This window comes from Psittacula echo (genome assembly GCF_963264785.1).
Source record: "Psittacula echo genome assembly, chromosome: 10".
Classification (NCBI taxonomy): Eukaryota; Metazoa; Chordata; class Aves; order Psittaciformes; family Psittacidae; genus Psittacula; species Psittacula echo.
Genome location: NC_137741.1, coordinates 20,254,447 through 20,272,143, shown reverse-complemented (window position 1 = coordinate 20,272,143; position 17,697 = coordinate 20,254,447). Strand labels below are relative to the sequence as shown.

General features: G+C 48.4%; 1 protein-coding gene across 2 annotated transcripts in view; it reads left to right on the top strand.

Moving 5' to 3' along the window:
* The window catches only part of MEGF11 (multiple EGF like domains 11), a gene marked incomplete at both ends in the record, with an annotated part of 198,984 nt that extends 184,714 nt beyond the window's left edge, over positions 1-14,270 (top strand). The window contains 4 exons of one of the 2 annotated variants that reach the window (XM_080626390.1): positions 1,083-1,149; positions 7,385-7,441; positions 13,433-13,639; positions 14,110-14,270. In XM_080626390.1, coding sequence (XP_080482516.1) covers positions 1,083-1,149; positions 7,385-7,441; positions 13,433-13,639; positions 14,110-14,270 — 492 coding nt within the window. The remainder of the gene's footprint in view (positions 1-1,082; positions 1,150-7,384; positions 7,442-13,432; positions 13,640-14,109) is intronic. The other variant, XM_080626389.1, reaches the window with a different exon arrangement.
* Between the last annotated feature and the right edge of the window lie 3,427 nt (positions 14,271-17,697).

Here is a 17,697-nt window from a genome sequence, read left to right as displayed (position 1 = left end):
TCCAATCTTCCACTAGAGCAGCTTGCTTCAAGCCCCTGTGTCCAACCTGGCCTTGAGCACTGCCAGGGATGGGGCAGCCACAGCTTCTCTGGGCACCCTGTGCCAGCGCCTCAGCACCCTCACAGGGAAGAGCTTCTGCCTAAGAGCTCAGCTCAGTCTCCCCTCTGGCAGGTTAAAGCCATTCCCCCTTGGCCTGTTCCTACATGTCCTTGTAAAAAGCCTCTCCCCATATGCTTTGTGGTGCCTCAGGCTAGTGGAGCCACACACCCCAAAGAGCAGCCCTTCTCCCTTGCTGACCACCACAAGAAATGCTCCAGCAAGCTCACTCCAAGCCCCCCCAAATCCCCATCCATCAGACTGGCACTGCGTTTGCCTCTGCTGTTGTGCCTTGAGCATTACCTGGCTCAAGTGAGACTTCTACAACCGGCAGAAAATTGAAGAGCACATTGACACATGTGCTTGATACAACTGCCACCTCCTCCAATGGCACCACCACGCTGGCACAGGCAGGGTCCCAGCTGCACATGGCAAGAGGTGTTTTTCCAGCAGCAGCATCTGGATGGCAGCCCTGGACTTCTCTCCACTTTTGCTGGCAGATCTGCACAGGGCTTCATGCTTCCTTATTGCCAATGTTATTTTCCTTGAATTGAGACAAATCTTGTAGCCATTACATCTCTTTTCCCTAAATAAATACACAGATGTATTAGCAAATCCCCTTTGTTCCAAACAGCTCCTATCTGCATGCTTATGTAGGTGGTTTTGATCCATCCATCTCCATTAGTTGCTTTGAAACTGCCAGCATGTCACTCCATGCACACAAGCATTCCAGTCGTGATCCCTGGACGCTGAAGGAAATCTGTTTTCCAGCATGCCTGTGTTCATTGCTTGGTGAAGTGACTTTCCTTTGTGATTTTCCCTAATGCTAGTGAACAACTGTCAGATTCATACAGCTAAAGAACTGAAATGGTGAGGCCAAAGGTAACAGACATCTCCCATTTTGATTCATGCCATCCTTGGGCTGTAGTTTGGGGTGGGAACTGTCTTTATTTCAGCATTAACCCATTGTCATACTTTTTGAACAGCTCAGTAACAAAACCCTTGACAGAGAAACTGCAGACTGGAGACCCTACAGCTATCTGAATGAACTAGGTCAGTAACGTTTAAACAATCTAATCACTTTAGTAGACTTTAGAGCAATTCCAGACCCAAGTCAGCCTTTCATAAAGGCATTAACCATAATGAAGAACATTGGTGTTGGCTTTATTTCACAGTCAGAATTGCCAATAGTGAAAGATGAAGTATTGAAAATGGTTTCCTTTACCACAAACCACAGGTTGGGAAACAAGAGCCAATATTCATTGTAATCTCCCTCCCTCAGTTGCTCTGTGTGATCACTATCAACTACTCTATAAATGGTTTTTTAAGGACTAACTTAGGACATTAAAAATTCAAATTTGGCATTATTTTTTCCTTCCATGGTTAATAAAGTTCAGCACCACATGCTGGCACGTCCATAAAACCGGAGCCTCTGTGGGAGCTGAAGCGTGCAATACACCCTGTTATCTCCCAGTTAATCACAGAGTGGCCATTTTCCAGGCAATTTTAAATGCCCAGCCAGTGCAAACAAGCCAAGAGTGAAGTTTAATGGCCCCTTCTGAGTTTATTCTCCCTGGCTTCAGTTTTAACAGGGTTTTTAGCAGCTCTTATCTCAAACCCATCCAGACTTAGTGCTTTGGATGCTATTTGTTTTCCTACCTAAGCACTTGGAGTTTAGCTTGTCAGTGGCAGAAAGCATTTGCCCTTTCCTTTACTGGGATCACTGATACCTTACTGAAAATTTGCAGTATGGAAAGTGAAGTATTAAGTGGTATTATGGGATTTTTAATGTCAACTATCTCACAGCTCACATGGCAAAGGAATTAAGACAGGGCATCACCACGCATCGCATGTTGTCACTGCTCTTTTGGTCACACACCATGCCTTGCTCCAAAGATCAGGTCTTCCCTGCATCAGGAAAATCACAAACCTGTCGAGCTTCAATGCAAAACCTTTTCCATCATTATCAACCATTAGTGTTTTCTTCTGTACAACAAGCTGCAGAACTGCTGTTGTGTTGATCTGTACGTATCGTGCAGAGCTGGGGGGGGGGAGGATTTCCAAATGCTCCTCAAATCAAGTTCATTTTCTTTTTCCCACTTTACTGCTTTGCTCACTGGCTTTATTCTTAGCTTGCAGCGTCCGGAACTCCCTGAGTGCCAGATTTCTCCTGCATTCATACATTTTGTTTTAGTAGCAGAAGTGATGCTGAGTGCCTTTGCAGTGAGAATGATGTAGAAGTGATAAATACTTTAGTTAAGCAAAACAGTCACTATTTTTTCCATTGCATTTTGCATCCCGGATACATTTTTTCCTTGTTTTCTTTGCTTCTTCCAGAATGTTTTTTCACACTAATTGGTAACAATGAGAGATTTTTTCTTCCCTTTCAGTATGAAAATCAACACTTACTTGAGCTGACTTTGATAATGCGGAATTCCTGCTCAGCTCAAGGCCATTTTTACTTAAAATGTTTTCATTTCATGGTAATCCCGCAGCAATAAAAGCTGCAGATTCCACCTATGTGTGCAAATTTCAGAAGAAAGCTAGAAACTTTGATTTTGAGTTGTAAACAGGTAACATCAGTGAAGCCTGATAAGTTCACATGGGGGATCTTGACCTTTAAGCTGCATCATGCATGGAAGCACTGAAGAGTTACAGGAAGCACCTTCTCATCCCACTATTAGCCTTAGTTGTTATGATAATTATGCTTCAGCTGGGATAGCAGCTGGATTCAGTTAAAAACAGTTAAAATGGAAGTGGACATCTCCTCTGTTGTGACCCTGTAAGTATTATAGAGAGAAGATGTGTACAAGTTGGGAGCAGATGGAAAGCCCTCAGCTCACCTCCCTGGTTCTTCAGCCAGCAGCTCCTCCGGCTGAGGCAGTGGTGCCAAAGAACAGGATCTTTGGATGAACCCGGCTCACAGGAATGTCTGTAGGCTTGTTAGGAATTGCGACTGTCATAAATATGAATTAGAGCTGGGCGAAAGGAAATCATCAGAATGTCTGTGTGAAACTTAACTGAGCCACTCATCCGCTGAAACCTGCAAACACAAGGAGTATTCTTAATTCCCTTTTTTTTTCACTTGATCTCTGCAAGGCATTTCTGATCAGATCTGTGCTCAAGGTTGGACGCGATCCAGACCTATCCCAGGCTGACACCTTCTGTATTTTGACCTGCAGCATACCTTCACTTCTCAGGGTCATGGCTCTGCTCAGACTGGCTATAAGGATTCATGGACTCTTCTGATGGGGACAAACTTGCTTCTCCATTCCATGCTGGATCCAGGCTTAGATCCCACTTTGATCTCCAAGCTCAGGGAGAGCAGGAGAAGCAGCTACTCCCAAACTACTCACTCAGGAGCAGGGCTGGTAGCTCAGAAGGCTGTTTCTAGCAGAAGCAGAGCCCTGCTGCTCAGCTGATGGAGGGTTTCGTGCCCTTTTCTGTGTGCTTGGCACCACAGCTCCTCACTTCCAAGCAATGTGTCTTTATCTCTGTGTCTGTAAGAGGGTCAACAGGATGCTTTCTGGAAACACCATGTACTTTCCTATTTGCTTGTGTACCTCGTAAAGGCAATCCCACAGGTAACAGGCACATGAATGCTTTTATTAACCCCTCTTTGCTCTCCTCACTCTTGCAGGCTGTGCTTTTACAGCTGAAATCACCTTTTGATTGCTCCCGGTTCGCATCATTGGCATTTGTTCAGCCAGGAGTCATCCCTCAGATATTTTATTTGGAAAGGAAGAAAGAAAGATGTTCTCTGAGGGAGCAGAGAAAGGGCTGCTCACACCAAGGGGATATCTTACCTGGTTTACAGGACTTCAGTTGCCAGGTTTGGGTCCTTTCCAACTGGGAAATGCAAGGAGCAGAACAAAGCTTGTATTTTTACTGCTGGCACGTTTCCTTGGGAGCTTCAAATATCAGGCTTTGTCAGAGAGAGAATCATACCTGCTAAATGGAGTCTAGTGATGAGCACATTGCACAAGTCATTCTCATGGATCAGTGCTTGAGATATCAGGGTTTGGGGTATCCGTGGTGCCAAGGAAAGGTGGCTTTGTCACCTTTGCTATGTGTCACTACTTGTTCAATGCAGCTTAGTCTCACTAGTTTCAAGGAATGCCTTGTCTTTGCATTTCCTATTCACTGTCTCTTGTTGCAGAACCGGAATTGTTTGCCCTGGGACTAACCCCTCTCCTCCAGTCCAGTCTGCATTATGCAATTGCAGAGTCCATCTTCCAGCTCCTATTCCAAGCAAGTCAAATGTCCTAAACCACCCACTGAGTTCAGAAAAGGTTGTTATGCTCATTAGTTGGAGTGCTGGGCACAGCGGGCTGCAGACAAAACTGGTTTTATCTGTAATGTTTCTCTAACAGCAGTGCTCAGAGCAGAGCCTGGAGTGTGATTTGCAGCACATCCCGAGTGACTCAAAGTTTGGCTCAGACCTGACTTTGCATCTTTCTCAAAGCCAAAAAGGTGGGGAAAAATATTTCCAACCAAGACTGTGATTTCACTCCACAGACAATTTAACTCCAGATTTAAACCTGGCCTTTCCTGAAGAGCCAGATTCCTGCCTTGTTCAGGCCCTTTCCACATTAGTTGCTTTTGCAGTTTAAAAAGTAACGTTATCTATTATTCATTTCACCTCCTGAGGAATGCAATGAATAGGCAAAAATGGGTCACAAACCCACAGAATTGTAAGACACAGAAGAAGACTAAAGGCAGAATTACAGGGAACAGGGTGGGAAAGGCTTTGAGACGTTGTGCAGCCCTCCCAAGGCAGCACCAACCCTAGCTGTATCTATCTTTTCTAGCAGGGGTATCCCAGCTTTTCTGAGCCATCCTCCCATAGGAACGATTCTCAGGTCTCTACAGCTACACTGGAGTGAGCTCTGAGCATGGCAAAGTGCTGCTTTGCAGCTCAGGGTGAGCAAGGACTGCCTGCTGCCCAACTCAGAACCAGAAGTCAGGTTCACTCAGCTGAACCCTGTGTTCACAGAGCACCTGCCCTCCGGTGGGGGTCTAATGAGTTTGGGCTAACTCAGAGCTGGCATCACTGTGTGTGTGGCAGCAGAAGCCCTTCCAGACATGTCTGACATCTGCAATAGGCCTGGTAGGAGCTCACAGGGAGCTGAGCTAACAAAACATGCTCAGAAGGTGGAGTCCTTCCCCTCCGAGCCACCAAAAGTGCTGGTTGAAATCGCTGAGGCCTCACAGCAGCCCCCAGGCTCCAGCCTTCATCCGAGTCTTCACGGTCACACTGGGAACATTCCTGTAAAGATCTGATGAGGATGCTCAGAACAGATGCAGCATTCTTGTACAGGGATGCACTGTGCAGTGAGCACAGGTAACCATTCCCTGGGTAATCTCTGTTTCCAGAAATCACCTAGTCCTCATGGTCCTTATTCTAAGCATCTAATTAATCTGCAGCAGTTAGGAGGACATTGTCCTACAGGATCACTCCCGGTCTCTTGCTCCTTGCTTTGTCTCTAACTCTGAAATAGCTGGTCAATATTTTAAAGTTCATGATCTTGAGCCAAGTTATTCATCCCAGCCTTCCAAAGCCAGAAGGTCTTTCCTATGTTGCTGTTGCTCTATTTGAGCAATGCTGTGTCCAATGCACCTTCCCAGGGGTCAGGCTGGGTTTCCTTTATTTCCCTGCTGCTGCTTTCTCTTTGTGGGTACAGCCCCCTTCACCCTCTGAGCCCGTTTGTGTGCCCAGCAACACTCCAGCCTTGCTCTGTGTGGTGTGAGCTGCTTCTTACCAGAGGCTCCTGAGTGTGTGCCTGCGAAGCTGCCCTGGATACTGCTTGGGCGTTGTGCCCATGGGGGCTTGCTCAGCCCTGCCAGGAGGACGTGTGATCACCAGGATTGGCCTTTGGGAGCACCTCTGCTGGGAAAGAGAGCACCAGCGCTGTGGATGCGAGCCTAGGGATGAATCAGCTCTATCCTCTTCACTCAGGACTCTGCCCTAGAGAATGCAGGAGAGAAGAAAAGCACACAGCAAATACTGCTGTGTGAAAGAGCTTCCCCACTGTGCCCAAACCATCCAGTCAGCTTTGCCCTCTGCTGCTTCTTCCCAGGAGTGAGTCTGGGAATTGGCTCAGGACAAGTGGTGGAAAACAAAGCAGAAGGTGCTCAAAAGCTTTGGGCAGTCACTCTTGGCTAGAAAGGCAAGAACCCCAGCAGAGAGCCAGTTGTGAACCACCAGCCCTTTTGCTGTGCTCAGGGGTGGACACTCTGCAAAGGGGGGTGTCTTTGATGTGCCAGTAACACATTTATTGTCTAATGTACTGATTTTCCTTATTTACCAAAAGCAAAGGTGCTGTGAAAAGGGGACTGGTACAGCACTGCCAGTGGTGGTGACAGCTTCTTCTATAGAGACCAGAGGACATGCTAGGACAAAGAGCTGGGAGACCTATGGGACACGCTGTTTGCAGGGCTCTTTTACCAGCATAACTTAGTTACTTGATTGGGAATCCCATAAGCCACAAGGACATTTCTATCTCTGTAACCAAATTTGTGTTGATTTTGCTAGTCAGTAAGAAAGAGCAGACTCTATAGTTAAAAAGATTTAAAGGCTTCCATTAGATTTGCCTTTTGATTGATACCTAGGATCATTTGCAGTAAAGGTTCCCATCCCCTTCTATCTTTGCTTCTGTAAGGGACAAAGTCGCATAAGGCAGAAGTCTTTGCTGTCAGCTCTCTGTTCTCAGTTACTGCATTTTCAGGTCTCTTTGGTCACTTAGGGACTGTGGTCACATCAGTTCTCGAACTGTGCAAATTGATAAGCAAACCATAGTAGGTAATAAAGAAGGATTGTGCACACCTTAGAATCTAAGACTGTGAATTAAATACCATACTATCCACAATGAAGCAAAGCCTAGAACTGGCCACAGTGTAATGTTACGGAACCTGTGGATTCAAGTTTGGAAGGAGATGGTTTAGGCTCCTACTAATCCAACCCAGTGTTTCAGTAATGAACACATCAGCAGACGATGTTTTCTTGCTGTTCTCCTGATGGATAGCTGCTCCTGGTAAAGAGCAGTGCCCTGCTTCAGGAAAGCCCTCCCCTCCAGGGAAGCTCTTAAGCATATGCATAATTCTAGGCATGCATAGAATCCCCACTGCACTGAGTGCATGCTTACAGCCAAGGATGTGCTTAAGAACCTCCCTAAATGAGGGCCTTGATGTACAATTTAGGGGAAAGAATATATGCTGCTCAGTCGTCAACGCAATCCAATTTATATAAATATTTATTTGTTTTCCATTATATATCATTTCCATGCAGGTGCTTGTGGGATGGATAGACGTCAGAACACATACATAATGGAAAAAAGCTTCAAAGGTATGGTATCCAGTGCTGCAGCCACCCTGGCACAGAGTTTGAGGAGGGTGTCATAGAAGAGGTGAGCTAGGAGAGACCTGAGCACCCGGGCCAGGGGCCATGCAGAGGCAGAAAGGGACAGAGCCATCACCTGCAACATACGCTCAGCTGGCAGCACTCCTGACTCCCAGCCAGATGTCTGGGGCCCATGAATTATGGATTCAAGTCTTTACAAGGCTGGAGGCTCCTGCCTCAGCAAAGCAGCAGGAGACAAAAAGGGAGGGCTCTGCTGCAGGGACAGGAGGTGCAGGTGGAGCTGTCTGGCCAGGGGAAGCTCTTTTAGGACCCATTAGTCATCTACAAGGGCTTCCTGGTGGCAGGTGCTGATGACAGACTGGTGCATTTGCCTAAGTTGTGGCTCTGTAAGGCTCTTGGCTCTCCAGAGCTTAAACAAAGCCACTAGAAAACAAGCTGACCCTGCTGCGTGGCCTTGCTGAAAGAGATTTATAGCAGAGCTTGAGAAAAGACCTCACTCAGAACATTAACCAGTCACGCCGGCACGAAGCAATTAATGGGCATTGACTCCAGGGCAGTTCTATAAAGGGATTGTAGATGAGTCATGAGCACAAGGCCCAGTGGTTTTACGTTTCAGTTGTCCTCCAGGTTTACATTCAGAATACTCCAGTTCAGTACGGACTTCAAGACCACTTGGCACAGTGGTCCCCACAGCTCCTGATAGCCTGGGCTGGGTTTGGCACACTGAGCTTGTGGGCCAGGAGATGGAGCAGGGAGTCTGTCTCCCGCAGAACATGCAGGTTTCAGGCTGAAGTCCTTGGTCTGAATCCCAGGCTGTGTCTGCGCACACCAGCTGGGAATGCCCCTCCCTCAGCCCAGCAGGTAAACACTGCACAATGTCCTTGAGCTGGTATCAGCTGAGTAACAGGGCAAATGGTACCTTCACACAGGGCTGGTGTCAAGGCACTTGCTGGTCTGCTACAGCCAAGCTGCTACTGAGCAAGACCTTTATCTGAGCTAACAAGGGACATTGAAAGTGCACATAAAAAGCAATGACCAGCTTATAGCCAGGCCTAGAGAACACCACTTTGTAGCTGCTGTTTACAAGATAAAGTGGCATAATATTGCTAAAACATCGCCTTAACACCCAGGCTTGCCAGAGGAAACTGCTGATCCATGGCAAAGTCCTTCCCGATAAAACTAGATTATGTATGTAGATTTGACTCAGGCCACTGGTTTCAGCTCCTTCAATGATTCTCTCATTCTAGTCGGGCAGGTTGTTCTCTTTCCATGGAACTATGAACTTCAAGATTAGCCTCAACTAAATTACTGTGCTTAAAAGTCAAAAAGCTGCTTTGAACACCTGCAGGAGGAATCCCCATCCAAAGACACAGTCAAACAGCGTGGGGCAGCCCAGTGAGAATGGGAGAAAAAGAATTACAGGAACAGCAAACTGTGAAATGCATTTCCTGCTGCCGCATGTTCTGTTCAGTATTTAGGATCTGAGCCACTTCCTTTACGTGTTTATCACTTGTAAATTGAAGACTCAGGCCTGGAAGCCCCATCAGAGAGACTGATGTGTTCTGGCGCTGCAGGCGCTGACAGGGGCAGGGTGCTGGGGACACAGGAACCCACCTGACATCCCAGGGGGGTTCTGTACCTCACCTGCAGGCAGTTGGCAGAGATTGCTCAGGAGCACTTGCCCTTGGATGGCTAAAGGCTTCCAGCAGCTCAGACCGAAGGTCAAGCTCTGGGTTCAGGCAGGAGGAGCTGGGTGATGGGCCCCATGCTCAGTGTGCAGCTCTCCTTGCCCTTGCCAGGTCTTGCGTTGGCCCTGCCTAGCTAAATTCATATGAAAGATGGAGAGAAGGTATCTTCTAAGCTGGGTCATTCACATAAAACGAACTCCCAGTCCCAAACAATTGGATTCTGTCAGCAAGAAGACTTGGCAGGCAGGTGCTTTGTTCTTACATACTTTAATGCAGTTTAAAGATGATGTCTTTTCCCATCAGTATCTGCTAGGTCTCACTGAAGAAAGCTTGCCCTGCAGTTGAAAATGGTGTTTAGTGCTGACCCCAGCCCAGAGCATTGCATGGGATGCTCTGCCAGGAGGGCACATGGTGGGTCCCAGGGCTGATGCACTGGTGGATTGATGTGACCTCAGGCTTTGCACGATAGCCAGCAAAGTCCCAGCCATTCAAAACACTGATGCACTTGCCTCAGGGGTTCAGGGCTTGGTTCAGTGTGGTTCATTTGTTTGGTGGACAGGAATGGGTCCCACAGCTGTGTCACACTCCAAAAAGCAGCACTAAGCTGTCGCTGTGTTGCTGTCCTAGAGCAGCCAAGGTTAGCCAGGTTAATGACAGCAGCCAGCAAGGCACGCTATGCTGAACGTCACCCATGCATGGGATTAAATAGTAGGAGAACGTGTTTCACCTGCATACATCATAGTGCCTTAGCACTTCAAACATGGCTGTAGGTACCAAGGCTGGCATCAGGATGCCAGAGGATTATCAGAGAGGAACCTGGTCTGTGGGAGGAACAAGTACATTTCCAGTCCCTGATATCAAAACTAAAACCTTCAAAGGTCTGGTGATCGGTATCCAGGCAACACAGCGACAGGGACTTCAAAAGTAGAGCCTGTTCCCCCTGTTTTCATATTTCCCCATATTTCTCCAGTGTGTCCAGCTGATGGAGCGCTCACAGCGAGTGCTGGGGCACCACAAGAGCTCAATACACAGGGGGACGATGAGGCAGCATGGCCAGAGCTCACACGTGTCCTACGGGGTGATTGGGCTGAGGCTTCCTAAATACATGTGTTCTGGGTTAAATTGATGCCAGGCTTCTTAATTACCCCCCAGCCCCCTTCATAACAAAGTAACTCAGACACTTCTACAGCCTTGAGAGTTAAATCCTCTGTGATCTTGCGCATAACACATCTTGTGGCTAAGGGCTCCCTGGTGTATAGCACACTGCCACATGCACCCTGGTGCTCCGTAAGTTATATTGCATCCAGAGCAAAGGGTCTAGTCCCCAGCTAGACACAGAATTCCCATTTACGTCAGTGGGAATTGGCCTGCTGTTTCCCAGTATCTTCTGGGAAAAGGCATTTCCTGGGAGAAGCCAAATGAGTCTGGGCAGCCCAAGTGGGATTTCACCGGTCTCTTCTGGGAAGGGAAGTGCTGGTGCTATGGCTCCAGCCTGAGGGCACCTGCCTGGGAGGTGGTGTCAGCCCCAGCAGCACTGCAGATGCATTTTAGCTTAGGGAGATAAAAGTAGCTGAGCTGGACTTACTAAAATGCAGGATGTGCTGGGATTTTTGCCTAGGCCAGCTCTGAGGTACCCACTTCCATGAACAGAGGAGTACTGACCCACACAGCTATTTACCTGCAGCACTGCAGGAGCAGGACTTGTCACCATCCCCCTTTGTCACTGTAGCAGGCAGTGGTCTTTTATAATCTACATTTAATGAACTGGAGCCCAGCTCTGTTCTGAGCTCCAAGCCCCTGTGTCCAACCTGGCCTTGAACACTGCCAGGGATGGGGCAGCCACAGCTTCTCTGGGCACCCTGTGCCAGCGCCTCAGCACCCTCACAGGGAAGAGCTTCTGCCTAAGAGCTCAGCTCAGTCTCCCCTCTGGCAGGTTAAAGCCATTCCCCTTGTCCTGTCCCTACAGGCCCTTGTCCAAAGCCCCTCTCCAGGTTTCCTGCAGCCCCTTTAGGCACTGGAGCTGCTCTAAGGTCTCCCCTGAAGGAGCCTTCTCTTCCCTTTTGCAAGTCTTGCTGTCCTCACCCCCCAAAATTCCAAGCTGGTTGGTTTATTACAGGCTGCCCAGGCTCTCCTGCCTGCCTGTAGTAGCCAGCAGAAGCTGTGACCTGCTGGCAGGTAGAGCCGAGCCTTTCTTTGTCTCAGAACAAAACAGAAGCCTCAGGGCCCAATCTGGCATCTGGGCAAGCCGTGGCTGCTCCTGCTCCAGCCTCCGGCAGCACCGGGAGCTCTCAGCTCCCCGCCTGCATGAGCCATTCAGCCATAGCACAACCTTCCCAGGGACTCGGGAACAGCCCTGATCCATGCAGGTATTTTTAGCCTAAAGATTTGCATTTTATGATAGCATTTGTTAGTCTTTGCCTATTGTCTGCTCACCTCACCTTTAAACACCAACCAAGCCTGGACTGTGCGGCACCTTCCTTTAAGTCATATACATAGAAAAAGCTACTAACGCTGAGCTCATCCATGTGCAGAAGCCTTTGGTCTTGTGGGGTTGCTCCATTGCTCAATAGGACAGGATGGGACAGCTTTCCACTGACGTGCCCATACTGGGATGGGGTTGGGAAAGCTGGAGGGCCCAACCCTAGTGCCTGCAGCCTGGGAATGTTTGTGTGGCTTTGGTTCTTGTCTTCTGAGCTCTACCAAGCAGACGCGTTTCACTCTGAAGCAGAGGCACTGCTAATGTCACCCAGGCTGAACTCAGAGGGGGAGTTTATAGCTCAATAAACACTGCACGGGTGCCAGGGCCCTGATGTCCCTGATGGTCTTGCATGGTGCAGCTGGTTTGCTTTGAGGGGGAGCTTCCCACAGCTGGTTTCACTCATCCTGATTGCTGAGGGCTCACAGGATTTGCTCCCATCACTGAAATTAGAGCACAGAAACTCAATAGCTCACTGCAGGACAGGACCTGACACCTTGCTCTGGTTGCCTGCTCAGTGCAGCCCTCCTCAGTGCTGAGCCAAGGCGAAGGGCACCAGGCCTGGGGTGATGATGGACACACAGACACAACCCCTGAGCTGAGGGAGGGAGAATCACAGCAAGGAGTGAAGCAAACCTGAGGAGTGAGTGGAGGAGGTCGGGGAGGACAGGCGCAGAGGTGAGGTTTGTAAAGGAGAAGCGATATCTTGTTGTCTGTCTATTTCTTAACCTGCATTTCTCTTTTTGTCTCCCATACTAGACAGCGGGGGCAGCTGGGATTGCAGCTATTTTGCAAGTCCCGCTATTTCACCGGGAGTATTTCATATATACCAGGATCTGCCTTTGTACTGTAACCCAGCACAAGAAAATGCCTCATCTTTCATTGCATCGCTCTAATTCTAAATTACTGGCAGTGCCCAGCAGGATGCACACGGCAGCAATGGCACGTTCTTGAATGTCCATTTCTTTATTGTTTTTTATTTTTAAAGCAAGACTGGCCCTGTACCCTGCAGCAGGCTGGCCCGGCCAGGCCAGGAGCACTCAGAGGAGACCGTGGTTACAGCTCTCACACCAACCCTGCTCTCCCCATGTAGCGCCTCCTCCGGCACCTCTCCTGTTTTCTCCAGCCTAGGGGAGGGGAGCAGATTATCTACAGCAAAGGGGGGGGGAAGGAAAAGGCAAAGCAAAAGCAAGGCTCAGATGGAGGCTTGTTCCCCTTGTGGAAACCCAAGTGTTCCCCACTAGCAGGAGCAGCCTCCTCCCAGTCTTAATGGCAGTGGGAATATGAAGTTGGCTTTTCCTGGTGCTGGACAGCCCCAGAAAGCAGAGCTCTCAGGGGACACGCACTGCACTGATGCAGTTCTAAGCCTGCTGGAAATGTTCTGTGTTCAAATCTGTGGCATTGGACGTTGACCAAAGGCCCAGGACACCAACCCTGTAGCTGGCCCAACAGGCCAGGATCCAGCAGAAGGTCCTGCTGGCAGAACCGACACACCACAGCCATGTGGAGTGGGATTAAAACTCCTTAGGCATTAGGAGGAGGGAGGGAAGGATGCCACCTCCAATTCAATGCTGCAGTAAATGACAACTAGAACCTTTTGCAGGAAAACCTGAGGTTTTGATTTCTCTCCTGCTAGTGAGTGTGGATGCAATGGTCTGGATCCACCCCGAGCACACGCATCGGGTGTCTGTGCTGGATGCTTCGAGGATCTTCCTTACCCCCTGCCCCCTTGTCCCCCCCACTTGTGCAGAGGTTTAATTAACCTAGGGAAGCCCATGGTGCTAACACTGCCACTCCCCTCTTGTTTTGCAGATTACATGAAAGAATCTGTGTGCAGCTCCAGCACTTGTTCCCTGAACAGCAGCGAAAACCCATACGCCACCATCAAAGACCCCCCCATTTTAACATGCAAACACTCCGAGAGCAGCTACGTGGAAATGAAATCGCCTGGGCACAGGGAGTCCCCATATTCAGAAATGCCAACTTCAGCGACCGCCAACAAAAACATCTATGAAGTTGGTAAGAGGGGCAGGAGGCAGAGGGGCTGTTGGTGGGTGTATTGCAGATGCTGGTGTGTTTCCTTTTCCCCTTTTCCTAACATGGATATGGCACGGTGCAGGGAGGTGCTGGCCATGGGAGAAGCCCTGTGCCTTCGTGTGTTAAGCTGGGGAGCTGCATCCCAGATAGGGGCTTGTGCAAGGCTGGGGGATGTGAGTGTGGTACCGCTCCTCTTCATGCTTTTGTTTTAAACTGCTGCAGTCCAGCTGCAAGACACTGGAAGAGCAGAAGTGTTGGTCTTTTGAAGCCATTGTCTGCAGGGCTTTGGGAACTACCTGCCCTTGGCTCTGGTGTTTTCCTCCCTAGTGTTCTCCATGTGCTGACAGTAAAGCTGGAGATGAGATGATTTGGGAAGCTGAGTGACAAAACACGAGTAACTAGCCATGGGAGCGCTGCAGATTACCATAACCCAGCTTTCCTTGCTTCCTCAGAGCCCACTGTCAGCGTGGTCCAAGATGCCCGTGGTCGGAGTGCCAGTTACCTCCAGAATCCATACGACCTGCCTAGGAACAGTCACATTCCTGGTCACTACGACCTCCTCCCCGTAAGGCACAGCCCAACGCATGGGCCATCTTGGGACAAGCAGTCTTAAAAGGATGAACTTCACTGTGCTGCAATCACAAACTGGGGAAGCAAAAGAGAAGACAATCCTTTTCTGCGCTGCAGGATGCTGATGGGACTTCAGACTGTCTTACACAAGGACCTAACGTAACACAACATCAGCTTGGGCCAACTGCTGCTGCATGATGTTATTTATAAAGACATTTTTATATGGGTAACAGGACCTAATGAGAACCTCTTCCACATGTGACTGGAGTCCATCACCCCAGGAAGGTGTCTACGTGCTCCAGGCAAAAACTCTCTGTGGCGTGTATTCTAACCCTGGCTTTGCTGTACAATAAAACACAACCATGCTAAGTAGAAGGACTTAAGAGATGTACATTTCTACCAGCTACATCAAGAACCCTTTTACTGTTAGGAACAAGGCGACTTGGAACACACTGGGATATATTTTACTTCTTTGTCATGGAAATGGACATTTTTCTGAACAAAAGCAGGGAACCTTGTCATTTCACTGTCTGGAAACCTCATTTGCTGCCATGACCATGTGCAACCTGTGCAGATCATGCTTGGTAACTAGCACGGAGATTTTTCTCTTTCTATTCAGTACCAGGGTACTTGAGCTGAGGAATATTAACACAGACACGGCCTGTGCAGGTTCTAAAACGTAACTTTGGCAAATGTCCACTGATCTCTGCTAATGACTTGAGTTTCAACAATGGGCCTCACACCCAGCTTACCACAGATTTAACAAGGTATAAAATACTCCAATTGGCACAAATAGGCTTTAATTTCCTTTATACAGCTTTGATTTTGTTAGATAAAGCCACCAGAGTTGTCAGGCAGTGCAGACTGATGCACCTTCATTTCCTGCCCTGGGACGCTGCAGGTTTGCACAGACTAACCCTGGTTTGGTTCCCTTTCCTAAAGCTAAGCCACATCCCCTCCTCCAGCCCATCATTACCAACCATCTCACCACAATTCCCTTACAGCATGCCATTTATGACCCTCTTTAATTTGATGTGCATTACCATGTAGTGCATCTTTACCTGCTGATGATTCTACCTGAAATGTCATTAAATCGAGCTGAAACTGGGGTTTGTGTTTCAGCAGCTGTTTGGGAAGGGATTATCAAGGGGTTGGCCATGGTGAAGTTTTGGACTAAGCCACCATGAGTATGTTTTCTATCTTTATTGACCTAGGAAGTAGAACCCTTGCTGTTAAACAGTTCCTTGTAGATTTTGAGCATGAAGTAGTATCGACTCTCAGTATGTAATTTTATTAGGCAAACGTGGAAGTAGCAAGTTAATTGCCTATTAAGTATAAACCACACCACTCTGTTGCACATTTGCCAGTCTGATGGAAGCAGAAGAGCCCAAAAGCAGCACCACTCAGTTTGCTCAAAGCATGACCACTTGTGTGACCTGCTGGTCTGGGGGATTGGTCAGAGGAGCCTTCCAGCTTGGAGCAATGACTTGATCCCAGCTCCGAGCCTGACCAGGATCAAGTGTCGGATCACTCGGAGCACCCTGGTAGGGATGAAAGCCCTGGCACGGTGGTACCAGTCCCTGGCAGCCTGCACAGCACCCCTGGGCGCAGCAGCACAACACGCTCCCATCAGGGTGATGGGGCTGGGTGGGCTCTGGACCCCTCTAAGAGCAGCAGATCTTCATCCTGCAGGATAACGCATAAGTAGTTACATGAATGCTGCATGTGTGCATGGGGGCAATGACTGAGCAGCAATAGTGATTTTATTTTCCAGGAAAGCCTTATTTGAGATGTAAGCAGACAATTATTTTGTAGGGCCAATAGCGATATATTTTATGTACAGGAATAGAAAGACTTACCTCAAACGCATCCCGAGAAAGGCAATTTGCAAAGGAACTCTCTTGGTAGAGACCTACCTGACACCGAGCACAAGCAGTCTGAGCTGCTGCCTGACCACTAGCTCTGTGTTGCTGTGAAGTTCACAACGAGACTCCAGGGAGCAGGATTGTGCTCCATTATTTTTTCAAAGCTGGATTTTCACACCAAATGCAATGATGTGCATAGAGCTTAACAGGAAAACAACAAACCCAGCACCTAAAAACGTACCTTCTTGTATATGAGCATTGGCTTCGAAAATAGGCACCGAAATGGCAATACTTTTTTAAGGCAAGACAGATTTGTAATATATTTGTTCACTGTGCAAAGGTATCCCACCTTGTACAAAATAAATGGAATTTCTCTCAGTGTGTCCTTCTCCAACGTCCTCCTTTGCAGACTGAAGCTTCCAGCCCCTGTTCAGGTCTGAGTGCTCCAGGCGATATGACTGGTCACAGAGGGGCTGCCACCCCCAATGAAAGCACCCCCCAGGACCAGGTTTCTCACCCAGAAGAGACAGGATTTCTCAGAAAGCAGAGTGCTGTGATTCAGCTGCAGCTTGGACCTTAATTCTAGCTTTAAAACGAAAGGAAATTGGCTCTGTATGTGTCTTTGTTACAGTTCCTCAGCAGTTTAACCTCAGCGGGGCTGAGCAAGACACCCCAGCGATGCACAAACCCAGCCAAGCTCCCACGTACCTACAAAGAGCACCAGGGCTCTGGTTTTCAGTGCTCTGTGGCACTATCAGGTTGTTGCACCTTCAGGAGGATTCAGACCAGCACAGTTCCTGTCCTGCCCCCAGCAGGGATGAGACAGGACACCAGCAAGCCACAGCGGCAGGTCTGACAGCACTCCCAGGGAGCCTCATCAATACATCAAGAGCACAGAACTGCAGCAGAACAGCTTCAGAATTAATGATGCCAGGCAGCCCTGAGCACTGCCACTGGTGGAAGCTCTTCCAATATTTGTACTTCATATGTCGAGAAACCTTGTTAACTAAAGCCCAGCATGTAATCTCCTTCTGATTTGACAAGCCACACTCGATAAGCTGTTTAAGGCTGGAAATTCATCAGGTTTGACCTGATAGAATCAGTAGCTGTAGCTGAATGAAAATGTCTTTAAATCACAACAATAACATGCTCTTTCTGCTTAAGAGGCAGAACCTCAGCTCCCATCAAACACCAGCACCACTGACACTCACTGAACAGCTTCATAACAGTGAAGGTTGGGACTTCCAATATGTAAATGATAGCAAAAGCTTTTGGCAGGTAAAGCCAATGGTACAGCATTATACAGAGTTCCCAGAAATTCACAAAGCTCATTCCAGGGCCCAGAAGCATCTTCTGTTATAATTGGTTGTCTCCTATTAGCAAAGAGACACTTTAGTACAGAAGTAATGCCAATATTATGGAAAAGGATGATTAATCAGCAGCTGAACACAAACAATTCCCTGCTGGGTCAGTGTTCAGATGGAATAATGTCTTGCCCTGTCTCTCCCAAAGCTCTTTGTGAAGCATCTTTATGTGCCAGCAGTGTCCCTGGACCCGCCACCACAGCACCGCTTGGTCAGGAAAAGGCAGCACAGAACCCCAGAA